Genomic DNA, 26,832 nt, shown 5'->3' with positions numbered 1-26,832 from the left:
ATCTACACTGCCCTAGTACCTTAACATAACTTACATATCATGCCATATATAATACGTGCATCTTACTTTAGATGACTCTCGGGGAACCAGGATAGCAGCTTACATCCCCACTAATTTTGGGATCTACACCATGATAATCACATCCTTAACATGTGGGAATGCACTTCCTTCCTCTGCAGGTGTATCCATCATCTTGCTGGAAAACAATTCACTGGAACACAGAAGACTATTATTGATAACCTCTTCACTGCTTAATGCTGCGAGCCGAAATACCCTTTCTTTTACCAGATCAGCCAACACACTGATTCACATATATATAACACACTTCACTATAAGGGTAAAATTACAGTTTTAAAAGCAGCCCACGGTTCGGTACGGACGTTCCACGCGAATACGCGCCCGTCGCGAAATAGTGAAACACTGGCACGTTTCTACAACACTTGTTACTCAGCGGTCACTACACCGTCTTTATCGATTAAAAGTAAACTCTGTCAAAGCACAGTAAATATTACGACTGCACAATTTGAAGCATCAATGAGAACCAGTTACTATTTCTGGAATAACGCCACGTTAATTACAACCACCAGACACAGAGTTGGTACATCCGCACTGATCAAACATCCTACAGAGTGCCGAGTTAGTACATCCGTACTGCTCAAATTTCAACTACAGAGTGACGCTCTCCAGAGCTTGAGTTACTGAGGAAGCTTCGGTGACGCTAATAATGTTGGGGTTCCCGGGTATCTGAACCAACCACCAATCAGAGAGTTCGTCATGTATGATGATACAATACTTATTGTGATATATTTATAAAACACAGCTCAAACATTAGCAAATCTCTTCCACCAATTTCTATAATACATTTCCAAATATATCTAACTTCAGAAACTGTGGAAAACCGATTGTCTACAGAAACTGACTTTATCCACAGAGCATGTTGGTCATCCTGGAATTAATATATGACGCGGTGTAGCCTCCATGTTTGCCAAATCCATAAATTCCCATTGGCTGAAATATCTTGCTTGGTCAGCATGTAATACACGTGTCGGTCCTTGCCAGCGCTTGGGTACGCTTACTTTCTCACGGTCATGCGGAAATATGAAGCAACATCCAGCGACTTACAGTCTTGCTCAACATCCGGTATTAACTATCTTGGGATACGATGCTTTAACATATTAGACTGTATCTTTTTATGAATAAAATTCACATATTTGGTCAAATAATATTCCAATTATTATTATGGGCCGGTCGGATACGGCTCACTACCGCACGTAAACTCCGGCTCAGGAGCACCTCTGCAGATGTTCGGACCTGCCTTCGGGCAGAATAACCCTTACTTATCCGTATACAATGTAGAATACCGTAGCGAAGCACGGGTACATTTGCTAGTAACGGTATATATATCGTAAGTACATGGCTGCGAATAATCGCAACATTTTGTGATATTAAGCTTCGTCGAGTGCTTATTTCTTCTAAATATTATTTCAAATTCTTTTACATCTTGCATGTTATTGCTTGGTAATAACCTGTTGTAATTAGAATACGTCTGAACGTAGTTTAAAATTATTGTAGTGTATTATAGCATCTTATTAGAAAGTAGTGTGTTAATTCTATTACTGTGAAATATTTGTATAGTATAGTACCGTTTCTGTGGTATCTATAGTAACTCTCTTACTAAAATTCTGTTGTTGTAATTAGGGTAGACTTCACTGCAGTTAAGAATTGTGTAATTCCTGTGTATTATTCTGTTTCCAGTAATTAATAGCAATTTTCATCGTGCTAGCGTGTTGTAGGAATAAAAATAGTACAATTAAGTAGTATAGTAGTGTAGTAGTAGCCTATATTAAATAACTTACTGTCGTGTGATCTGTGTGAAGTAACCTAGACAATATTTCTTTCCTTTCATTTCTATTTTGCACAGAATAAGTTATCTTATTTTTCCTTTTCTTTTCATTATTTAGTAAAAAAAATGGCTAAGCAGTGCGAGTGTTGGAACTGTGGGTGTGGCCAGGCATTAAGGAGTATAAGGGAGGAGTTGGAGAGCTTGAGGGAGATAATTAGGATTCTCTCAGAGGACAGGAAGGAAAGTTGGCCTCGAAACAATGTACAGGATACAGTAGGTGTAATAGGGGGATGGGAAGGAAAGGGGGGAATTGTGGAAGACAGGTGGTCTAATGTTTTAAGGGGAAGGAGATTGCAGGCTAAGGGCTCAATTCAGGATCGAAATTCAGGACAGGTGTCGGTGAGAAATCGGTACGAATCACTGCAGGTAGAATAACCGAGGGAAGATGAGGAACAGGGAACTGTTGCCGAGAACTTTGGAAGTAGGAGAAAGGGAAGAGGTAGGAAAGGGAAATGCGGAGTAGTGGATAGGAAAAGACAGGTGGAACAGGGTCGTGCGATGGAGAAAAGGGAGGAGGAAATAGCTTCTGCAGCTGTCAGGAAAGATAGGACTGACCAGGACGGGAGGGGATCAAATAAGGCGGGTAGGGTTGAGGCTCTGGTCATGGGGGATTCTATCGTTAGACATGTCGGGAAAGTGTGTGGAGGAAGGGGTACCATGGCAGAGTGTTATCTAGGGATTAGGTTAAGGCTGATGTTGAGGAAAGTAGAAGAGAAGTAGGAGGGAAAGGAGAAGGTGGTAGTGTTTCACGTTGGTACTAACAACGTAAGACAAGCAGGTATAAGTACCAACATATTTGGGGATGTGTGGGATCTGGAAAATGCAGCACGGGTAAAGTTTAAGGAAGCGGAGATTGCTATCAGTGGAATACTGTGTATGAGGCTAGGCTAGTTGCTTTACGTCGCACCGACAATGATAGGTCTTATGGCGACGATGGGACAGGAAAGGGCTAGGAGTGGGAAGGAAGCGTCCGTGGCCTTAATTAAGGTACAGCCCCAGCATTTGCCTGGTGTGAAAATGGGAAACCACGGAAAACCATTTTCAGGGCTGCCGACAGTGGGGTTCGAACCTACTATCTCCCGAATACTGGATACTGGCCGCACTTAGGCGACTGCAGCTATCGAGCTCGGTCTGTGTAGGAGGGATACTGACTGGAAGCTGATAGGGGATTTAAATGAGACTATGGAGTGAGTATGTGGGAAACTGGGAGTGAAATTTCTAGATCCTATTGGGTGGGTAGGAGATACGGATCTGCGCTCAGATGGCCTTCACTTAAACCACAGTGGTACATATAAGTTAGGAAATTTGTTTAGAAGGGTTGTAGGGAGGTACATTCAGGAAAACAGGGTGGCCTAGGGAGCGGTGTTAAAGGAACAGGGAACTGGAAATCAAGTAGGGATGATATAAAACTGTTAGTGCTCAACTGTAGAAGTATTGTAAAGAAAGGAATAGAATTAAGTAATTTAATAGATGTATACTTACCAGATATTGTAATAAGTTTAATCATGTCTGAGAAATGATATAATGGATGCAGAAATTTTCACACGGAACTGGAGGGTGTGCCGTAGAGATAGGATAGGAATGGTAGTAGGGGGAGTATTCATTCTCATGAAATTTGTAATTTACGAAAATGTTAAAGATGACAAGCACGAAATTCTAGGGGTAGGGCTCATTTCTAAAGATAATAGGCAACTAGATACCTTTGGAGTGTACAGACCAGGAAAGGGTAGCGCAGATGCTGATTCAGAATTATTTGATAAGATAATCAGCTATGTGGGAAACGATAAGGAAAGGAACGTGATCGTAGCGGGTGATCTCAATTTACCAAATGTCAATTGGGAAGGTAATGCGAACGACAAAAAGCATGACCAACAAATGGCAAATAAGTTAATATGGGAAGGGCACCTGATTCAGAAAGTGATGGAACCAACTAGAGGGAAGAATATTCTGGATGTGGTGGTGGCAGTGGCGGCTCGTTTGGGAGGCGCTAAGGCGCGCGCCCCCCACGGGGTTTCAATAAATTCGAGAATTTTAACCTTGAATGTTAACAAGGGAAATATTTTACTCTAAGATTATTATCAAGGGCGCGAGTTGTACTGTACTGCGGCCCGATGGGCTACTAGCCCTGCGCAGGAGGGCGCTCTCTCATAGCGGACCATACGCTTCGGGTCTCGCTTGACTGGCCTTGAGTGAGCCAATCAGAGGCACAGTAGAGATGTGCTGTTCTCGTTGCCTACGTTATATTATAGCTTAGGCAACGGCTGTTCTAATGGAGATCCCGGCGCGTTTCTGCCGCGGCCTATCCTTGTAGCCAATCTACCCGAAATATTGGTGATTTGATTTCTATTTAACCACGGCCGACTGGATCCCTCGCTGCGCTCCTTATACCGGCCTTGTCAATCGCTTGTGAAGCCCAGCATAAAGCTGTAATTGGAAAGTTTCACAGTAATGCCGCTGGAGCGCTGGCCTACTACCCACTGACAGGAAGCTGTATAGCGCAATTTGCCGCATTTCCAGCTGTATGTATATGGTTTTGCTGTCGTAAATGTTGGCAATGTGTTCGCAATGAGGTGCTTGTTTTTTTGATATTGAGATCTGATAGTTATGCGCTGGTGACATTACTTTTTATTGTATAGTGTGGTGATTATATTCTTTAAATTGTGTTTACAAATCTTGGAAATTGTGACATTATTGTGCACCTTTTCGTACTTCGAGCAGAAATTTTATGGAAACAAGAACAAAGTGATTTTTCGCTGTAACTTCGTCCTGAACAAGGATTTTAATTTATGCGCTAATTCGTTTTTTAATGGTGTGGTGATTTGCTTTTCTTTAACTGTGTTAGGAAATATTCGAATATATATTTCTGTGTGCCTTTTTTGTATTCCGAACAGGAAGAAAAGAGCAAAGGGACACTATCATTTCACGAATTCTCTGTAGACCAAGACAAAACTACGGAGTGACTAAAAGCGGGCAGCACTCTCATCCTAGTTTTCCGTTCCTATTTCGGGTATTTACCTTCTTTCTTTCTTTCTTTCTTTCTTTCTTACTTACTCTGTTTACCCCTCCAGGGTTGGCTTTTCTCTCGGACTCAGTGAGGGATCCCACCTCTACCACCTCACGGGTAGTGTCCTGGAGCGTGAGACTGCGGGTCGGGGGATACAACTGGGAAGGATGACCAGTACCTCGCCAAGGCGGCCGCAACTTCTATGCTGAACAGGGGCCTTGTGTTAGGGATGGGAAGATTGGAAGGCATAGACAAGGAAGAGGGAAGGAAGCAGCCGTGGCCTTAAGTTAGTTGCCATCCCGGCATTTGCTTGGAGGAGAAGTGGGTAAACTATGGAAAACCACTTCGAGGATGTCTGAGGTGGGAATCGATACCCCACTCTACACTGTTGACCTCCCAAGGCTGAGTGGAGCCCATTCCAGCCTTCTTACCACATTTGAAATTTCGTGGCAGGGCCAGGAATCGAACCCGGGCCTCCGGGAGTGGCAGCTAATCACGTTAATCAGATATTTTTAGCCATGAATTTTCTTTCATACAGTAATCCTTTAGGCGTGTCGTATTTGCCATATGACAACAACACAACACGTTTTTATCCAATATAATCTGAACTTTAACATTTAAACATTGACAAGTAAGAATCACTACTGCAATGACGGTAAGGCCAACGCATGAAGTGTTGTTACCTGACCAATGGGGCCGATGACCTAGATGTTAGGCCCCTTTAGATAACAAGCATCATCATCATCATCATCGAGCAGAGAACAGTTTACAATTTATTTACTCAAAATACTTTTTTCTCACTGAATTTTTATTTATATTGTTATTCTTTTTGAGCTATTTGTTTTACGTCGCAACGACACAGATAGGTCTTGTGACGCCGGTAGAATAGGAAAGGGCTAGCAGTGGGAAGGAACCGGCCGTGGCTTAATTAAGGTACAGCCTGATGTGAAAATGGGAAACCGCGGAAAACCATCTCCAGGGCTGCCGACAGTGGGGTTCGAACCCACTATCTCCCGGATGCAAGCTCACAGCTGCACGCCGCGCAGACAACTTGTTCCACCCTACTGAATTTCAAGTAAAAATTATTGTCTGAATTTAGCACAACCAACTTGCCCGGTATTTAATATCCTAGTGAAAGGTATGAATGAAATGTAATCTGAAACTGTATAAATATTGAAATTAAAATTTATACATGTTTGAGTCAAAATATTTATGTCATGCATACAACGAATATGGAAAAAGTAAGGCTTTTATGTTTTAAAACTCTAATTGAACCATGACTCTTAATCTCAATATTAACATCAGAAGAAAGTTCTGCTATGTATCTAAATGCCATGATAATAAAAACGATTACTATTATTCCTCAGAATTAAGGAACGTCAGTTGGACTACTCCATCCTCCGCAGTTTCATTTCACAGCGTTATTTTGGCACATATCAATGAAAGTAGCCTTTAGGATTAATTATTTTTCTTTCTTCGTTTCGGCCTGCTGTGGACCACGTTATTTCAACCGTTTGCATCCTTGAGCTTTAATTCTTCCCCAGTACTCACGCATTCTCGTTCTGTGAGCCTCCTTTCTTTCATCAGTCCACTTCTTGCCTGTTTTCAACTTTGGCCTTTCTTGGAACCTCTTGTATCCCTGGAGCTTTTTCTGGAGAGGAGCACGTTTCTGGATGTCTTCGAGTGTGATTCCTATTTCCTGAAGGTCTTTTTCAACTTCGATAAACCAGGGTCCCTTGGTTTTCTTATTAAGAAAGTAGGAAAATATCCTATTGGTCTGTCTCTGTGTGCTCATGCGTGCCATATGGCCATAAAAATTAATCCTCCTTTTCCGAATCGTGTCCGTTATCCTCTCCATATGCTGGTACAGATCGCTGGTGTGTCGTCTCCTGTACTCACCATTTTCTTTGATTGGTCCAAGAATCTTTCTCAGGATTTTTCTTTCTTTAGCTTCTAGCTTCTCCATCAGACCTCTTCTGTTCATTGCAAGGCATTCTGCTGCGTACAGTGCTTCCGGGCGTACAACCGAACAATAATGCCTAAGCTTGGCGTTGATGGACACTGATCTTTTGTTGTAGACATTCCTAGTCAGCTGATATGCCATCTCCATCTTGTTGATTCTGTACATGATTGCTTCTTTCTCAGAGTTGTTAGGTACTATCCACTCACCTAAGTACTTAAACTTTTCCACCTGCTTGATTTTTCCCTGTTCCACAATGAGCTCTCTGGGAGCTGGCTTGATGTTGGTTATAAACTCTGTTTTTTGGAAAGAGATTTGAAGGCCAGCTTTTGCTGCTTGGATTCTCAGTTGGTTAATTTGTTTTTCAGCAGTATCTAGGGAATCAGAAAAGATCGCTAGGTCATCTGCAAAAGCTAGGCAGTCTATGATAAGATCATCTTTCTTATATCCTATTCTAAGGCCATTCTCAACCTCTTCCTTGCACATCTCTTTGCGCCATTCCCGAATGATTTTCTCCAGAACGCAGTTGAAGAGAAGGGGTGATAGTCCATCCCCTTGCCTAACACCAGTCTTGATTTCGAAGACGTGTGAAATTTCTCCCCTGAATTTCACCCTGGACGTAGTGCTGGTTAAGGTCTGTTGAATGATAGCTCTCGTTTTGTTGTCTAAGCCCATTTCCTTCAGAATGCGGAGGAGAGTGTGTCGATCTATGGAGTCATAGGCTTTTTGGAAGTCAACAAAAGTAACTACAAAATTCCTATTCCTGGATTTTAGGTACGACAGGACGGACTTAAGGTTCATGATCTGCTCTGCACAAGATCGTCCTTTTCTAAAGCCTCCTTGGTATTCACCCAACTGTGAATCAAGTTGCTCTTCTGCCCGAGTTTGAAGGGCTTTGGAAAGAATTTTGTATGTTACTGAGAGAAGGGAGATGCCGCGGTAGTTGTTTACATCTGTTTTCTCACCTTTCTTATGTAGGGGATGAATCAGGGCTGCTCTCCAATCATTTGGGATCCTTTCTGTTTCCCAGATCTCGCGAATGATCTCAGTTAGTTTATCGATCGCCTTTTCACTTGCAGACTTCCAGAGTTCAGCAATTATCGCATCTTCTCCAGGTGCTTTGTTGTTCTTTAATGATGTAATTATCTGTTTGATTTCCTCTTTTGTGGGGGGAGAAGAGTCTGGGTTGGGATGTCTGGATTCTTCAAAGGTGAATTCTGATTCTGGTTCTTCGCAGTTAAGAAGAGATTCAAAATATTTAGCCAAGATTTGGCAGTTATCCTTGTCGTTGTAGGCAACCTTTCCATTGTGATCTCGGAAATGTAGACTTGGTGGGGTGTACTTCGTGAGGTTGCGTTTGAAGGTTCTATAGAAATCCCTAGTATTATTCTTATTAAAGTCCTGCTCGATCTGTGTCAGTTGGATTTTGTCAAATGCGCGCTTTACTTGGCGGATCACTTTCGCTGCATGTTTCCTAGCCTTCAGAAAGTCTTCATATCTTTCTGGATTCTTCAGGGAATTCCATCTTTGCCAAGCGATTTGTCTTTGTGTTATGGCTTCATCACATTCTTGAGTCCACCACGGATGCTTCTTTGGTTTCTTTAGCAATACTGTCTCCTCAGCCGTTTCAACAATGGCATTTTTCAGTTGTTCCCAATTTTCTGTGTTCAAAGACTGAAGTTTCTGGGTGAATTCTTCGCTAGTTTTCAGCTTTTCTGTATCAAATTTGCTAGTTTTCTTTATCTTAACTCTCTTGGTGTTTCTTGGATGAAGCTTAATTTTGATCTTGGATAGATAGTGGTCTGAGTCAAGGTTAGCACTTCTCAGGACTTTAACATTTTGGATCTCTTGTGTTGCTTTTCGTGCAATGGCAACATGATCTATTTGAAATTCTCCCAAGTGAGGATTTGGTGATATCCATGTCTTTTGTTTTCTCGGTAGATGTTTGAAGGCTGTTGACTTAAGAACAAGATTGAATGCCTTACAAAGCTCTATAAGCCTTTCCCCATTTCGGTTGGTTCGTTTGTGGGCTGGATAGTTTCCAACGATGTTTTGGAATTTTCTTTCTTTGCCAATCTGGGCATTGAAGTCTCCAAGCAAAATGATTGTGTGTTTGTCAGGAATTTTTGATATAACATCTTCTAGGTCCTCCCAGAATTTGTCTGTTCCTTCTGGGTCTTTCTTGTTTGCCTGGTTGATTGGCGCATGTACGTTCACAAGCGTGTGTACGTTGTTCATACTCCGAAAGCTAAGCATCGAGACCCTGCTGTTAGGAGAGCTGAAGTCAGTGACTGAATCAATAATTTTCCTGCTGACAATAAATCCTGTACCAAGGTGTGGAACAGTTTTCATCACACGTTTGCCAGTTTTCCCTTTGAAGATTCTATAACCTTGTGATTCAAACGCATGTTCATCAGTAAACCTTGACTCTTGAACTGCTGTAATTAGGATTTCATGATGGGAGAGGACATCCGTAAGATGTTTGAGTTTACCAACTTTCAAGAGGGAGTTGGCATTGAAGGTAGCAAAAAAATTTCGGTGTTTGTGGCTGATATTGTTCCTAGGAGTCTCCGATACCTCCTTGCATGTAGGTGCAGGCTCCCCAGAATCCGAAGGCCTGCTTACGTCACTCAAGGCGACGGTGGATTGGTTACCACCTGGGGTACAATTTCCTGTTGAATTTTCCTCCATGCTTTGCAGTTGAAAACTTGTAGTTTGGGGTCGGTGTAGTTTTACATCGACCAAGTTACTTCCAAGGTTGTAAGCCTTGGAGAGAGCCTGGTGTTCGACTCGGGATGGCATTTCCTCCATACCCCATGCTTCGGTCAATGTAACATATTATTTTATTCCCTAAATTAAGTTGCATGGGCAATCAGAGTCAATATCAGAACGTCAGCTGAACTAAGTCATATCCCCGCAGTTTCATTTCCCGACATCATTTTGGCCAATATCAACGCCATTTATCGAGCTGTGTAACTACTCCGATTACAGACATCAAGGTAACCAAGATGATAGCTACTCTCCTGGAAAATCGTCGCTTTTTTGTCGAATTCCAAGGACGCCGAAGCAGATGGAGGAATCAAAGGAATGGACTACCTCAAGGCAGTGTACTGGCTCCTATTCTTTTCAACATCTACACTAATGACCAGCCATTACCAGAAAATACTAAAAGCTTTATCTATGCCGATGACCTTGCACTTACTACTCAAACTGGTACCTTTGATGAAGCAGAGATCTCTTTAACTGCTGCATTAGAAGAGCTAGGTACCTATTATAAGAAAAACCAACTCAAACCAAATCCAGCTGACTCAAATTTGTGCGTTCCATCTGCGGCATGCACAGGCCTCTCAGAAACTCAAAGTACTATGGAAGGGGAACTTACTGGAACACTGCTTTACACCAAAGTACCTGGGAGTTATGCTGGATCGCACATTAACATATAAGAAACATTGCCAAAACCTGAAACAAAAGATAGCTGCCAGAAACAACATTCTACGAAAGTTATCAGGAACAAGTTGGGGAACACAACCACAAACAATTAGAACATCACCTCTGGCTCTCTGCTATTCTGCCGGAGAATATGCCTCCCCGGTTTAGTACAGGTCAGCTCATACGAAGCAGGTCGACATCGCTTTAAACGAAAGCTGCAGGATCATTACTGGATGCTTGAAACCTACAACCATTGAGAAGGTCCAACTTTTAGCTGGTATTGCTCCCGGTGAGATTCGTAGGGAGGTAGCAGCTAACAAAGAAAGGCTCCAGTCATCTTCTTCAGAAGCACATCCTCTCTATGGATACCACCCAGCCACACAGAGGCTAAAATCTAGAAAAAGTTTTCTCCGCACATTAGTTAACCTTGAGGGGAAAGCAGAGAATGCTAGAGTCACAATGTGGAAAGAAAAAATCCACTACCTTTCCAACTGGATAGAGCCGAAGGAAAGTCTTCCATGTGGACACCAGGAGAAGTGGACAGTATGGAAAGCCCTTAACAGACTCCGTACGGAGGTCAGCAGAACAAAAGTAAATTTGCGGAAGTGGGGCTTCTCAAGCGATTCATCACTTTGTGATTGCGGAGAGCAGCAAACGATCCAACACCTATGTCAGTGTGTTTTATGTCCTTCAATGTGCACTATGAAAGACTTAATTGCAGCCTCCCCCAACGCTATTGACGACGCGAAATACTGGGCAAGCATCATCTAGCTCTCGAATATTGTTGCTCTATCTGTGATTGTATAATAGACTTTTATATTTGTATAGTAAGAATGTAGATATCTTGTTGCTTTTTGTTAAATATCTGTAAGTAAAGTTGATACTTCTGACACGAATAAAGAAAGACAGTGCGTGGACCCGATTGTCAAGGCCGGTGAGGAGCTAGCTAGAGCGACGCATCAAGTCGGCCGTGATTTAACAGAGGTCAGTTTGTGCCATTTCTCTCCTAAAACTAGGAACTATTTTACTGAGGCACTTACCTGAGTTAAATGTGCCGGAATATTTAAAATAGTCTTGTAATTTTTAGGATTATTAACCCTAGACCGGGCGCGCGGTTGACTTAGTCAACCGGTTACGTTTTCAGTCGTTTACAGCCTTCCAATCGCTTAAACATGTCATTTAACGGGGTTTTATCGTTTGCTTCAATGTTATTCTCCAAATAAAATAAAAACTTGTATTAGTGATTAATATGAATGCACTTAACATAGATAATCATGAACACGAGAACTAATTCTGATAGGGATATGAATACTGTGCCTATTTAAAATGAGTTAAGCAGCAGATACACAATTAAATTAAAATAATGGTCATATTTTAATATTTGCACAATTATACAATGAAATGGTCAGATATAATAGCAAAAAAATGACTCGATGGAAAATAAACTTTGTTGCCATGTGCAAGCAATCTTTCACACCTTATCCCCCGAGCAATGCGGTTCGCAAATTTAGCATCGCGCTCACGGCTGTAATTCACTTCCTCCTGCTTCCTAGAAATGTACTAATTAGTGCAGTATAATAGTTCATCAACTGCCTGAAACAGTCAATTCCTGTTGATACCATTCTCACCTCCCCTTCCGGTCCTGGCAGTATTTTTACAATATTCCTTGCTTCCACCCTCGAAGTAAGTTTCGAAAAGTGCGTCGTGGACCACATTGTTCCTCCATCTTTCCCGAAGATAAATTCCCTTTCGTCATCGTCTTCCTCGGCCTCCTGCTCCGTATCACTTCTATGATCGTGATCCGATACGTTTATAATTCCCTCCTCTCCATCGGAAAAGTCCGAGGCAGAGTCCTCTATTTCATCGGAAAACTGACTCAAAATGTCAGGTATGTCTTCATCACTGACAAAACGAGACCTAAAATAGAAATATACTACATGTAATTACGCCTGACTTTGTCTAATTACCCGAAAAGTACAAAAGAAAGGAAATTTTAAAGAAACAAATTTTACTTACATGACCAGGCGCGTGGTTGACTTTGTCAACCAGCTTAGGGTCCCAAGAGTTCGCTAGAAATAATTGCACACGTATCGCTTCCACTGTTATGGGAACTCGACTGAACTGAAGGTCAAGAGTGAGAGCAAAGGTATTAGTTGCGAGGTGGTGAAAGACTGACAGTTCTAGGAATTACGGCATAAAATAGCGCGCTGCTTGACAAAAACAACCAGCGCGCCCGGTCTGGGGTTAACTAACGAAACGAGTGACGACTGTAACTACTGTCTCCTCGCACTTGACTCATGTTGGCCATACTCGCTGGAGAGCGCGATGTTTACCTTTGTGTTGATGAATGATCTCGTGAAGTGACCGTGTTAAGGTGAAATTAGAAGAATGGTCGTGATTTATATGTAGGCGTAGTGTTATGTTTGCACTTCGTACAGTATGATTACCGTCGAACATATTAAAGAACTAACGTTTTCTTCTCTTTCTATCGAGAAGAAAGACGAACTGAAGGAGTGTGGTAGGCCGACACCAGACTTCTCGTTGAAAATACCGGAGATCAAGGAAAATGAAAATAGGGCTTTCCAAAGACAAATTAATTCTCCTGACGTATAAAACAAGAACCCGTGAATATGTGGAAGTGATATCTCGGAAACCTTTGACTGCTTTCCTTGCCTGCTATTATCCCGTTCTAGGAAAGGAGATAAATGGATCACCACAGGGGTAAGTGATATCAAGCATATTAATGAGAAAATTAAAAATCATGAAAAATCCCAAGAACATATCACTAGTACCATGGACTTTGAAATGCTTGGTAAAGTCAATGTCGTGTCTTGTTTAAGTGATCACTACAGTGAAACTATTCGTAAACATAATTCGATTGTGGACAAGAACAGGCAAATATTAATCATCACTTGCGTACGTTTTTGTGCGTAATTTGAATTGCCGCTCCGAGGCCACAATGAAGAAGATAATTCTTTAAATCCAGGTGTATTTAAGGGATTAGTTAACTTCACGGCTGATCTGGATAGCGTAATGAAGCAACACTTAGAAACAGCTAGTGTACTTAAAGGAACGTCAAAGATGATTCAAAATGACATTTTTTAAGTTGCATGCTGGCAGTGTGTAGGGAAGAAATACAGTATCTCAACAGATTAAAGAGGCTGATTTTTTTGTTATACAGTGTGATGAATCAACCGACATCTCGAACCATTGTCAGTTGGTCATTGTTTTAAGATACTTTCACGACGGCTCGGTACATGAAAGATTCTGGGGATTCTTTTATCCATATGACAAATCGACGAGTGGAATAACAGAAACCTTATTGGAACAGATTAATCCCCTGGTAGGCCATTCTCGCGATAAGTTGATTGCACAGAGCTATGATGGAGCCCACGTTTTTAGCGGCTCTCTTGGTGGAGTTCAGGCAAAGGTTCGTGAGCACTATCCGTACGCATATTACGTACATTCCTATGCCCATAAGCTTAATCTTATCATGGAACAATCAACAAATCATATTCCTAAAGTGATGATTTTCTTTTCAAATTTATCAGCGATACCTGCATTCTTTTAGAATTCATCTCAGAGATCGGATTTCCTCGAAAACATCGTTAAGAAGAAAATGCCGAAAGTTGTACCCACGCGCTGGAATATGGATTCGGCACTACATTCGATGATTTGTGTATCTCAGCACCTCGCCCCCCGCCCCTAATGTTTCCTGGGGTGTATTACCCCCACGTGGTTTGTCTCCTGATACTAAAATTCCGGAGTGTCACTATTCATCTCAGCGACCCCGAAGACTACGTATTCGACAGTATTTTCTATTATTTCTCTATATCACTCCCCCATCACCCCCAACGAAGAGGGCTGAACTTGGACATTAAAAAATTCCGGAGTATTGCTATTCATTTCAGCGAGCCCGAAAAGTATTGATTTGACACTAATTTCGATTATATATATGTCTCACCCCCTCGCCCCCCCTCCCCTAAGCATTCCTGGGGTGTCCTACCCTCACGTGGTGTGTCTCCTGATACTAAAAATCCGAAGCGTACAATTAACACCGGCGACCCCGAAAGCTATATATTCGACACCATTTTCGATTAATTTTATATATCACTCCCTCCTCGCCCCCCACCCCAAAAGGGGATGAACTTATAAAATATCCGGAGTCTCACTATTCATCTCAGCGACCACGACAACTATGGATTCGACACTCTTTTCGATTATTTTCATATATCACTCTCCCATCGCCCCCTACTACGAACGGGGCTGAACATGGACTTAAAAAAATTCCGAAGTGTGACTATTCATCTCAGCGACCACGAAAAGTATGAATTCAACAGTACTTTTGATGATTTTTTTAATCTGAGCCCCCTTGCCCCCCTGCCCCTAAGGTTTCTTGGGGGTGTATTATCCCCACGTGGTTTGTTTCCTGATACTAAAAATCCGGAGTGTCACTATTCATCCCAGCGACCCCGAAAAGTATGGATTCGACACTATTTTCGTTAATTTGTATATCTGACACCCCTCACCACCCGCTCCCTAAGGGTTCCTGTGTTTTCTTACCCCCGCGTGGTTAACTCCTGATAGTAAAAATCCGAAGTGTACAATTCACCTCGGCGACCCCGAAAACTATGTATTCGACACTATTTTCGTTTATTTTTATATATCACTCCCCCCTCAACCCCCAAAGGGGGCTGAACTTGGACTTTTAAAAACCCAGAGTGTCACTATTCATTTCAGCGAAACCGAAAATTATGGATTCGACACTATATTCCTTAATTTGTATATCTTACCCCCTTGCCCCCCCCCCGCCCCTACGGTTTCCAGGGCTGTCTTATCCCCACGTGGGTTGTCTCCTGATACTAAACGTCCGGAGTGTACAATTCACCTCGACGACGCTGAAAACTATGTATTCGACACTATTTTCATTTAATTTTGTATATCAGTCCCTCCTCGCCTCCCACATAAATGGGAGCAGAAATTTGACTTTTAAAAAACCCGGTGTGTCACTATACACCTCAGCGACCCCAAAAACTACAGATTCGACACTATTTTCGATTATTTTTAAGTGACCCCCCTAAGGGGGCTAGAGGTGGCTTACCCCCACAGTGCTCGTCTCCAGATAGCAAAGAATAAGTGTTTAAAATTTGATTGAAATTGCTCCAGTGTTTTAGGAGGAGATGTGTCATTTACACACATACATACATACATCCGTTTTCGTTTATTTTTATGTATCACTCCCCACCCTCACCCCCCCCCACAAAGGGAGCTGAATTCGAACTTTTAAAAAAACCGAGGTGTCACTATTCATCTCAGCGACCCCGAAAAGTATGGATTCGACACTATTTTCGTTAATTTGTATATCTGACCCCCTTGCCCCCCCGCCCCTAAGGTTTCCTGGGCTGTTGTACCCCCACGTGGTTTGTCTCCTGATACTAAAAATCCGGAGTGTACAATTCACCTCGACGACCCCGAAAACTATGTATTCGACACTATTTTCCTTTAATTTTATACATCAGTCTCCCCTCGCCCCCCACCCAAATGGGAGCAGAAATTTGACTTTTAAAAAACCCGGTGTGTCACTATTCACCTCAGCGACCCCAAAAACTATGGATTCGACACTATTTTCCATTATTTTTTAAGTGACCCCCATAACCCCCCACCCCTAAGGGGGCTATAGGTGGCTTACCCCCACAGTGCTCGTCTCCAGATAGCAAAGAATAAATTTCAAAATTTGATTGAAATTGCTCCAGTGGTTAGTACTAGGAGGTGTGTCATTTACACACATACATCCATCATCAGTCCCCCCCTCGTCCCCCACCCAAATGGGAGCAGAAATTTTACTTTTAAAAAATCGGGAGTGTCACTATTCACCTCAGCGACCCCCCAAAACTACGGATTCGACACTATTCTCGATTGTTTTTAACTGAACCCCCCTAACCACCCACTCCTAAGGGGGCTAGAGGTGGCTTACCCCCACAGTGCTCGTCTCCGGATAGCAAATAATACAGTAAGTGTTCAAAATTTGATTGAAATTGCTCCAGTGGTTTAGGAGGAGATGTGTCATTTACATACATACATACATACATACATACATACATACATACATACATACATACATTTTTATATATAGCAAGAAGTAAGATAATGAAATAGAAACAACTTCTTCGCGAGACGTTGGAAATTTCTCAGCAAGTATCTTCATACTGAGCGCCAGGAATCGGAACAAGAGACATGCAGAAGACAGGCATCCTGTGAAGGACTTTCCTTGCGGCAGGGTGATCAGTTCTTCTACGCTCTTCCACCCACTAGGGGATTTTCTACTTCTTATGTCGAGGATGGGGTAGCACGAACCAAATGCTATCAGTGCTTCATATTTTCTCTGGCTGAGTTGGGCATCAAACCCGGGACCTCCTCTAGAGCATCCAAAAACTATAACCGCTGGACCAAACGTGATCAGAGGATGAAGGTATGTACTATCTTGTACTAAATTGCGTTAATAATAATAATAATAATAATAATAATAATAATAATAATAATAATAATTTCGTGTGGCTATTACTAGCCGATTGCAGCCCTTGTAAGGCAGACCCTCCGATGAGGATGGGCGGCATCTGCCATGTGTAGGTAACTGCGTGTTATTGTGGTGGAGGATAGTGTTATGTCTGGTGTGTGAGTTGCAGGGATGTTGGGGACATCACAAACACCCAGCCCCCGGGCCATTGGAATTAACCAATTAAGGTTAAAATCCCCGACCCGGCCGGGAATCGAACCCGGGTCCCTCTGAACCGAAGGCCAGTACGCTGACCATTCAGCCAACGAGTCGGACATAATAATAATAATAATAATAATAATAATAATAATAATAATAATAATAATAATAATAATAATAATAATAATAATAATAATAATAATAATTGCATATGCATTGCACCGTATAGTGTACGAAGTGTGCATCTTGATAAAATGGTTTGAAGAACTTGAGATATTTGTGGAATTATGAAACTATGGCGCCCCCCCCCCCCCCACTGCTGATATCCACGAGCCGCCACTGGGTGCTGGTAAAACCAGATGAGCTCTATAGAGAAACCGAAGTAATAAATGGTATTAGTGATCACGAAGCTGTTTTTGTGGTAATTAAAAATAAATGTGAAAGAAAGGAAGAGATTAGAATTAGGAATGTTAGGCAGTACCACATGGCAGATAAAACAGGCATGAGGGAGTTTTTAATAAGCAACTATGATCCGTGGAAAACGGTAAATTTAAATGTAAACAGACCCTGAGATGGGTTTAAAGCAATTGTTGAGGAATGTGGAAATAGCTTTGTACCTTTAAAGGTGGTAAGGAATGGTAAAGATCCACTATATTATAACAGGGAAGTAAAGAGACTAAGAATGAGGTGCAGGTTGGAAAGAAATGGCTGTGGATGTAAAGACAAATTGAAAGAACTTACTAGGAAATTGAATCTAGCAAAGAAGTCAGCTAAGGATAACATGACGGCAAGCATAATTGGTGGCCATACTAATTTTAGTGAAAAATGGAAGAGTATGTATAGGTACTTTAAGGCAGAAACAGATTCCAAGAAGGAGATGCCAGGAATCATTAATGAACAAGGGGAGTGTGTATGCGAGGATCTTCAAAATGCAGAAGTATTCAGTCAGCAGTATGTAAAGATTGTTGGTTACAAGGATAATGTCCAGATAGGGGATTTAAGTAATACTAAAGAAGTATTAAAATTTACCAATGACAGCAATGACATTTACATTACATTACATTACATTACATTATCATTCTAGACTGTTATGCCTTTCAGCGTTCAGTCTGCAAGCCTCTGTGAATTTACTAAACATCGCCACAATCCTCGATTTGAAACTAGTGTTGTGGCCTCATTTAGTTCTATACTTCTTATCTTTAAATCGTTAGACACCAAGTCTAACCATCGTCGTCTTGGTCTCCCTCTACTTCTCTTAGCCTCCATACAAGGGTCCATTATTCTCCTAGGTAACCTATCCTCCTTCATTCGCCTCACATGACCCTACCACCGAAGCCGGTTTATGCGTACAGCTTCATCCACAGAGTTCATTCCTAAATTAACCTTTATCTCCTCATTGCGAGTACCCTCCTGCCATTGTTCCCACCTGTTTTTACCGGCAATCAATCTTGCTACTTTCATGTCTGTTACTTCTAACTTATGAATAAGATATCCTGAGTCCACCCAGCTTTCGCTCCCGTAAAGCAAAGTTGGTCTGAAAACAGACCTATGTAAAGCTAGTTTCGTCTGGGAGCTGACTTCCTTCTTACAGAATACTGCTGATCTCAACTGCGAGCTCACTGCATTAGCTTTACTACACCTTGATTCAATCTCACTTACTATATTACCATCCTGGGAAAACACACAACCTAAATACTTGAAATTATCGACCTGTTCTAGCTTTGTATCACCAATCTGACATTCAGTTCTGTTGAATTTCTTACCGACTGACATCAATTTAGTCTTCGAGAGGCTAATTTTCATACCATACTCATTGCACCTATTTTCAGTTCCAAGATATTAGACTGCAGGCTTTCGGCACAGTCTGCCATTAAGACCAAGTCGTCAGCATAGGCCAAACTGCTTGCTGCATTTACAGTAAGATACAAAAGTTGAAACTGATAAGGTTTCGGGGGATATACTAAAGACAATGGGTTGGGATATAGTACCATTTCTGAAGTACTTATTTGATTATTGTTTGCATGAAGGAACTTTGCCAAATGAATGGAGAGTTGCTATAGTAGTCCCTGTATATAAAGGAAAGGGTGATAGACAAAAAGCTGAAAATTACAGGTCAGTCAGTTTGACACGCATTGTATGTGAGCTTTGGGAAAACATCCTTTCTGATTATATAAGACATGTTTGCAAAATTAATAACTGGTTTGATAGAAGGCAGTTTGGGTTTAGGAAAGGTTATTCCACTGAAGCCCAACTTGTAGGATTCCAGCAAGATATAGCAGATATCCTGGATTCAGGAGGTCAAATGGACTGTATCGCGATTGACTTATCTAAGGCATTTGATAGGGTAGATCATGGGAGACTACTGGCAAAAATGAGTGCAATTAGACTTGACAAAAAGTGACTGAATGGGTGGCTCTGTTTCTAGAAAACAGAACTCAGAGAATTAGAGTAGGTGAAGCTTTAACTGTCCCTGTAAAAATGAAGAGGGGAATTCCTCAAGGCAGTATTATTGGACCTTTATATTTTCTTATATATATATCAACTAGCAGAAGTACCCGTTCTTCGTACGGGTTATCAGAAACTGGTTTTAGTTACTCATACTATCGGTGTGACTGACTTCAGTAGATTTTTATATCACTGGTGTATTTACTTAAGTACGTAGAAATTATTTGTCATGTTTGGAATTATGGTGTATCTTCTTCTTTTCTTCATGGGGGTCTCTAAATATTAGTTCCTAATTAGCGTCGACCTCTAAGATATTTTGCTACCATGTTTTTCCTTCATTCCCAGCTAGATATCCTGCTCCCTTCACATAGCTGCAGGTTTAGTGTAAGTATACTTTCGCCAGATAATACCACAAATATAAATATTATTGAATGTATTTGTTTGATCCGACATTTCATATTACAAATGATGAAGGAAATACGCGATGCATAAAAGAAACTACTATAATTATTGAGAACTATAATTCTCAGGGCTTGTCACTCATGTCGCACATCATATAATGAATCTCAGCATAAATGTTGAGAAATTTTTTCAAGTCATGGTTTCATGGTTACAATCATCGTAAAATTGGACCAAAATAAAAGCACTAATAACATCAGTGATCCTACTACTCCATGATTTGATAGGAAATAGTTTAAACTATACGTAACAGACTCCGCAAAATGCTGAAACCTAAGCCAGTACGCAAAAACGGAGGCCCGTCGGCAACCGCTGGTCGCTGTACCACGGAGATCTCCGGGGCTATTATGTTTATACTTCACTCCCTTTCCATCCCCGCCCAAAGGAGTGCTATGAGCGTCTTACACAGCAGTTTATTTTTTCCAGATAGTAAGTCATATGTGTATCAATTTTGGTTGGCAGATATGCTCAAACGTACATGCATAATCTCGCTGCTGTAGAACCCTGGAGCTGATGTTACCATGGTTACGGCCGTTCGTTTCTTTATCCGATTCCTAGAGCAGGGGTAGTGTGGTTCCAATATCTCCATAACGGTTGGTTTTAGGGCCTTCAAACATGGTATTCGAACCCAAAGGGTTTACCGAGTTTTGTTCTTTGCGTCAAGGGGCTTAAAATGAGCTTTGTCTCGTCCGTGTACGACAAATTCGATTTCGCCTATATTAGCCTATTATTTTAATATTTTTATATCTCCCCTCGTCGCCATCCCTCAAATTTTGAAAATAAAATACAGCCCATATTACTCACTGGCAATGTAGCTTTCTACAGGTGAAGTAATTTTTAAAAAAGGTTCAGTAGTGTTCGAGTCTATCCGTTACAAACAAATATACAAATGTTTCCTCTTTATAATATTAGTATAGAAGTATAAATTACATCCCTACACGTACGGTTGCCGTCAGGAAGGGCATCCAGCCGTAAAACAGGGTTTAATAAACATGTGTGACACAGTTCGCACCCGCAACCTCACAGGTGTGGGTAAAGCGATAGAAGAAGATACTTATTTTTTTAAAAATTCACCCGCTTTTTTATTCTTTTCACCCCCTTAAGTGGATTTTCCAAAAAGATTGTGTTCATTTTTAAAGGAGATTCCAAGTACAAATTTTAAAGTATGGAACATCTTCTTTTTTTAGTCATATGTATCCTCATATAAATAATTCAACTCCTTCCTCACTTTCTTTTACCCCCCCCCCCTCCAAGTGAATTTTCTGAAAACAAATATTTGTGTTCTTTTATTTTTAAAGATGATTCCAAATATCAATTTTCATGTCTGTAACATGTTAGGTTTTTGTGATTTATTGTAGATAATTTCGCTGATGTAGGAGTCCTGGAGCAGATGTTGCCATGGTTACGGCAGTTCATTACATTATCCGATTCCTATACGGTTGGTTTTAGGGCCTTAATACATGGTTTTCGGGACCGTAGGGCTTACCGAGTTTTGTTCTTTGCGTCAAGAGGATTAAATTGAGCTTTGTCTCGTCCTTATACGACAAATTCGATATTTTGCCTATATTTGCCTATTATTTTTATATCTCCCCAACCCGTGCCCCCCACCTCGAATTGTTTTGAAAATAAAATACAGCCCATGTTACTCACTCGCAATGTAGCTTTCTACAGGTGAAGAAATTTTTAAAATCGGTTCAGGAGTTTTTGAGTCTATTCGTTACAGATAGGTCTTATGGCGACGATAGGATAGGAAAGGTTGGAAGGAAGCGGCCGTGGCCTTAATTAAGGTACAGCTACAGCATTTGCCTTGTGTGAAAATGGGAAACCACGGAAAACCATTTTCAGGGCTGCCGATAGTGGGATTCGAACCTACTATCTCCCGGATGCAAGCTCACAGCCGCGCGCCTCTACACGCACGGCCAACTCGCCCGGTGTATTCGTTACAAGCAAACAAATTTTTCCTCTTTATAATATTAGTATAGAAGTATAGATGATATGTGTAAAGAAGTTGGATCAGAGATAAGGCTTTTCGCAGAAGATGTTATTCTGTACAGAGTAATAAATAAGTTACACGATTGTGAGCAACTGCAAAATGACCTCGATAATGTTGTGAGATGGACGGTGGCAATGGTATGATGATAAACGGGGATAAAAGTCAGGTTGTGAGTTTCACAGATAGGAAAATTCCTCTCAGTTTTAATTACTGCGTTGATGGGGTGAAAGTTCCCTTTGGGGACCATTGTAAATACCTAGGTATTAATATAAGGAAAGATATTCATTGGGGTAATCACATAAATATGATTCTAAATAAAGGGTACAGATCTCTGCACATGGTTATGAGAGTATTTAGGGGTTGTAGTAAGGATGGAAAAGAGAGAGCTTACTTGTCTCTGGTGAGACCCCAACTAGAGTATGGTTCCAGTGTATGGGACCCTTACCAGGATTGCTTGATTCAGGAACTGGAAAAAATCCAAAGAAAAGCAGCTCGATTTGTTCTGGGCGATTTCCGACAAAAGAGTAGCGTTACAAAAATGTTGCAAAGTTTGGGCTGGGAAGACTTGAGAGAAAGGAGACGAGCTGCTCGACTAAGTGGTATGTTCCGAGCTGTCAGTGGAGAGATAGCGTGGGAGGACATCAGTAGACGAATAAGTTTGGATGGTGTCTTTAAAAGTAGGAAAGATCACAATATGAAGATAAGGTTGGAATTCAAGAGGACAAATTGGGGCAAGTATTCGTTTATAGGAAGGAGAGTTAGGGATTGGAATAACTTACCAAGGGAGATGTTCAATAAATTTCCAATTTCTTTGCAATCATTTAAGAAAAAAGCTAGGAAAACAACAGTAGGGAATCTGCCACCTGGGCGACTGCCCTAAAAGCAGATCAGTCGTGATTGATTGATTGATTGATTGATTGATTGATTGATTGATTGATTGATTGATTGATTGATTGATTGATTGATTGATTGATTGATTGATTGATTGATTGATTGATTGATTGATTGATTGATTGATTGATTGATTGATTGATTGATTGATTCTCAATAATTTTCTAAAGACGAAATGGGAAGTCACAAAGAACGTGTCGTTAAATCTGCTAATTAGATCCTAGATTGCTAATAAAACGAGGTTGGTTATTATTATTATTATTATTATTATTATTATTATTATTATTATTATTATTATTATTATACGTCCGAATCGTATAAAACATTGAGTGGATGTGTGATGATGCGTGTGATTGATTCATTTCTTGTAATATCATTTGTTCATGGTTATGACTTAGAATTGTATCTCCGAGAATTTATGAAACCCTGTGGTCTGATATGTCCCACGTTCATGCTCAATTATTACCAATTTATTTAATAAGGAGACATGATTTAATAATATATAAAAAATTAATTGAAATGCATCATTACGGTCAAATATAAAAAATAATTTGGTAAATGGTTATGAATTATGTGCCATATTTTTTAGATATGTGTTGAATCGAGTGTGACGTTAAACGTTGCTTTCATAATATTCCATACTGTGGTAGTAAAGGACCTTTGCGAGCGATACTACTGTATAATTATTATTATTATTATTATATGTCCAAATCATATAAAAATATTAGTGATTATACTATGATGCGTGTAATTGATTTGTTTCTTGGAATATCATTTATTCATGGTTATGACTTAGAATTGAATCTCCGAGGACTTACGAACGGCGGTTTTACAGGCTAACCAGGGGAATTTGCCCAAAAGGTGGAATCACATAATATGGATTTCGCCCTATCCCAATTATTTATTTATGTTACGGATTTTCCGTGGAGCAGAAAGAGGTGAAAGAAGGTGCTGGGTGGAATGGGTCTATCTACTATATCGAAGACTAAATTAAAACTTTAAAAATGAACGTTATATTTCTTTTCAAATCACAAACTTAACACATTTTCTCTGAGTGAAATACGTAACAAGGAGAGAGGTACAAATAGCAATCTTGAAACAAGAATTAGAAAACCTAAGATTAGAGAACGTAACACATTTCGGCTTCAAGCCCCTAATTTCCAACTTTACAATATCGCCAATTAGTGTTTAATAGACAAGGAGAAGTCTCCAAAAACAAGAGCACCTTGCTCCAACCGATACAAATTTACAGCCTTCCAGAGGCACCCCTCAATATTACAGTTGAATTAGAAATCACAGAAAATAGCTTTCATGCTCTCTCACTTTAACCAAGGAGACTGTGCTCCTAATTTCTTACAGCCTACTCAAGGCAACATTACATAAAATATCTTATAAATGTCTGGCCTCTCTAGGCCCAACTCACAATTTTACAATTTGTACACAGGGGTAACTAGTACCCAAACTACTAGGGCTTCGTGGAAAAGAAAAACAGGTTAAGTGGCTCATACACTGCTTAGGTCTAGTTAGAAAATTATCGATTTTTTGTTTGTGGTCCCATCTGAAAGACATTTTCTTTCTGAACATATATATGAAGTTTTATTGATAAATATTCATATTTCGCTGAGTTATAGCAGTTTTAATAACACTATGTGCTGTTCTGTCAGCTGAGTGGGCGTGGCATGACAGGCAGATATATTTTACAGTAACTTTTTCAGTGCATCCTTTTAATCTTATTGCACCAACAACGGCTGCTGTGTTCTGGTAACCACGGAGATGTTCTTTTAACCATGGAATAGAAGGTTGCTTTGTTAATTACTCCTTGGCGACTGGGTACTGTTTGTTATGATTTACCACTGGTGTTCTGTGATTTAACATCACATAGTGCTAGGTTGATTTGATTTTTTCTGTCTGTGCGATATTGGTGAATTATGAATAAGAAAGGGGGCATAGCTCGTTGTAAAAGAAGAACTTTTCGCGGTAATAGGTATTCAAAACTTCAGGGTGATGAAAATTCTCCCAACAATTATGAATCACCTAAAAGTGCATCTGCTAGGAGTGCACGAGGTCAGCTTGAATGTGAAAGGGCGAGGTCAGCAGAAAAGCGTCTTTGTGAGTCCACTAAGGAGGCAAGCAGAACAAGGAGAAGGCTGAGACTCGAACAATACAAAAAAAACATCGAGAAGGAAGGCGTAACATACTCTGCTGGAGCATTTTAATGAAGTATGAAAGCAGGTTTTTTGCTTTACTTTTAAAGCTGATTCTCCGAAAGTTGCTAATTTGGTTACAAAACACATGATAACTGTCACATTTACCGCTCAAATTCCATGAAACATTTCAAGCGCATTACCTTATACAGATTCTAGAGGACGTACTAAGATAATTACAAACAATCCGAAAATCAATGAAATATTCATAGATGTATGAAGGAAAAATCAGAATTTTTACCTAACTGAAACTTAAAAATATGCAGAAATTTTAGTAATAGTCCCACACCATTCATACTAGTTTATCCCTGGCTACATGTCGTTTGCTACTCAGAAAAGAAAATTAAAATTAATATAATGAGTAGTTTTGCTGAAATCATGTTTTTTGTGAGATATTATCATAAAAAATTGGATAATTATTTTTTCGTAAATATTTTCATCATACTGCCAAAAAAATTAGTTTATGGACAATAAGCGCAATTAGAAGGTCTCCTTTGTTGGTTTACAAAATTCAATGCAGTTACAATGAAAAACAACCTAGATAGAGTGTTTTGAATCGTAACAATGCAGAGATGGCTATGAGCGGTGTATGAGCCCCCTTAAATTACTGGCCCGCACACAAAATGTAAGGAGGCGTGCACTTGCGCTCCTAGGAAATTAAATATAAAATCCTAAATGGGGCCCTCGGCGCGATAAAGCAGAGGCTAATCCCAATCTACTGAGGTGACTAGAGTCAAGGTAAATTACGCTTTACAGAAAAGAGAAACAGTTACAAAATCGTAGTCACCTCGAACTAAGTTGAAGGGGAAATTAAGAGAGTAACACATTCTCTATCCCCGATTTACAGTTTAAGATTTTTATGAAATTTCACATTAGGCGAAAGAAAGCTTACATTTTAGAAAACAGGATGTTACCTTCCCCTCGTGTAAGTCTGCGGAGGTAGCTACAGCGAGATATGACTAATGTCCATTACCTGGGCAGGTGAACTGCCTCGCGAAGAATGAGGCGCCCCGCCTCCTGACGTAATACACACACGCTCAGAAATTCGGTAATCCAAAGACAAGGTAGCCTGAAAGACCGCAGCTTATATACGCGAGGGGGCGTTTCGAGAGGGTTCAGTACTAAATCCGGACACTCCCTCTCATTTTTTATGGCAAATTCAAAAGGTACAAGGAATGTGTGATTGGTTGAAAAATAATTACAGAAAATTCCTAATTGGCCAGATTCAAAACTGGTGGGATGAGAAAGAAGTGTTGCAAACCTTGAAACAACAAAATAAATGAAAGGTAATTTCGTCGGGAAACATGAGAACACAAAACTTCTTTAAATCACGAATTATTCCGTCTTACATCAGAGTGCATGACCACAGTTTTTTTCTGAAGACATCTGTGGAGAAGAGTTCAAACTTATTGACGTAAACCAAAAGAAAATAAACAAATCCAGTCAGTTTAGGCAACATCAAAACAAAACATTACTCAATAATTCACTGGTAACATCTTTTGTTCAATGCCCCAACTTCGTTACGTAGATGTTTCACGTTTTGTTAGAGAGATAGCGTTCCTTAAGGCGCCTCTTTTAAATGAGTGGAGTTGAGGTTTCCTTCGGTACAGACCTCCCTCTCCCACAAAGGTCCTTCCTTGGGATGACACAGAAGAAATTTGAAAGAAGCAGATATGCACATAAACAATGTATACGTGAGAAATATCTTGCGGAAAGTCCATTTATAGAAAATTAGTTTGAAAAAACAGATTTGAAGTCTTTTGGCCATCATGAAATTATTGGATATGCCGATTGAGTTTGACGACAAGACCTGCCGCCACTGCCGATACCCA

General features: G+C 40.5%; 1 protein-coding gene across 1 annotated transcript in view; it reads right to left on the bottom strand.

Annotated features, from left to right (window-relative positions):
- LOC137502882 (uncharacterized) overlaps window positions 1-26,832 on the bottom strand; it is a 78,291-nt gene that overhangs the window by 17,786 nt on the left and 33,673 nt on the right. The window contains exon 2 of the mRNA XM_068230055.1: window positions 11,925-12,213. Coding sequence (XP_068086156.1) covers window positions 11,925-12,213 — 289 coding nt within the window. The remainder of the gene's footprint in view (window positions 1-11,924; window positions 12,214-26,832) is intronic.

The sequence above is a fragment of the Anabrus simplex genome, chromosome 13 (assembly GCF_040414725.1).
Source record: "Anabrus simplex isolate iqAnaSimp1 chromosome 13, ASM4041472v1, whole genome shotgun sequence".
NCBI lineage: Eukaryota > Metazoa > Arthropoda > Insecta > Orthoptera > Tettigoniidae > Anabrus > Anabrus simplex.
This window is presented reverse-complemented; position numbering and strand designations above follow the sequence as displayed.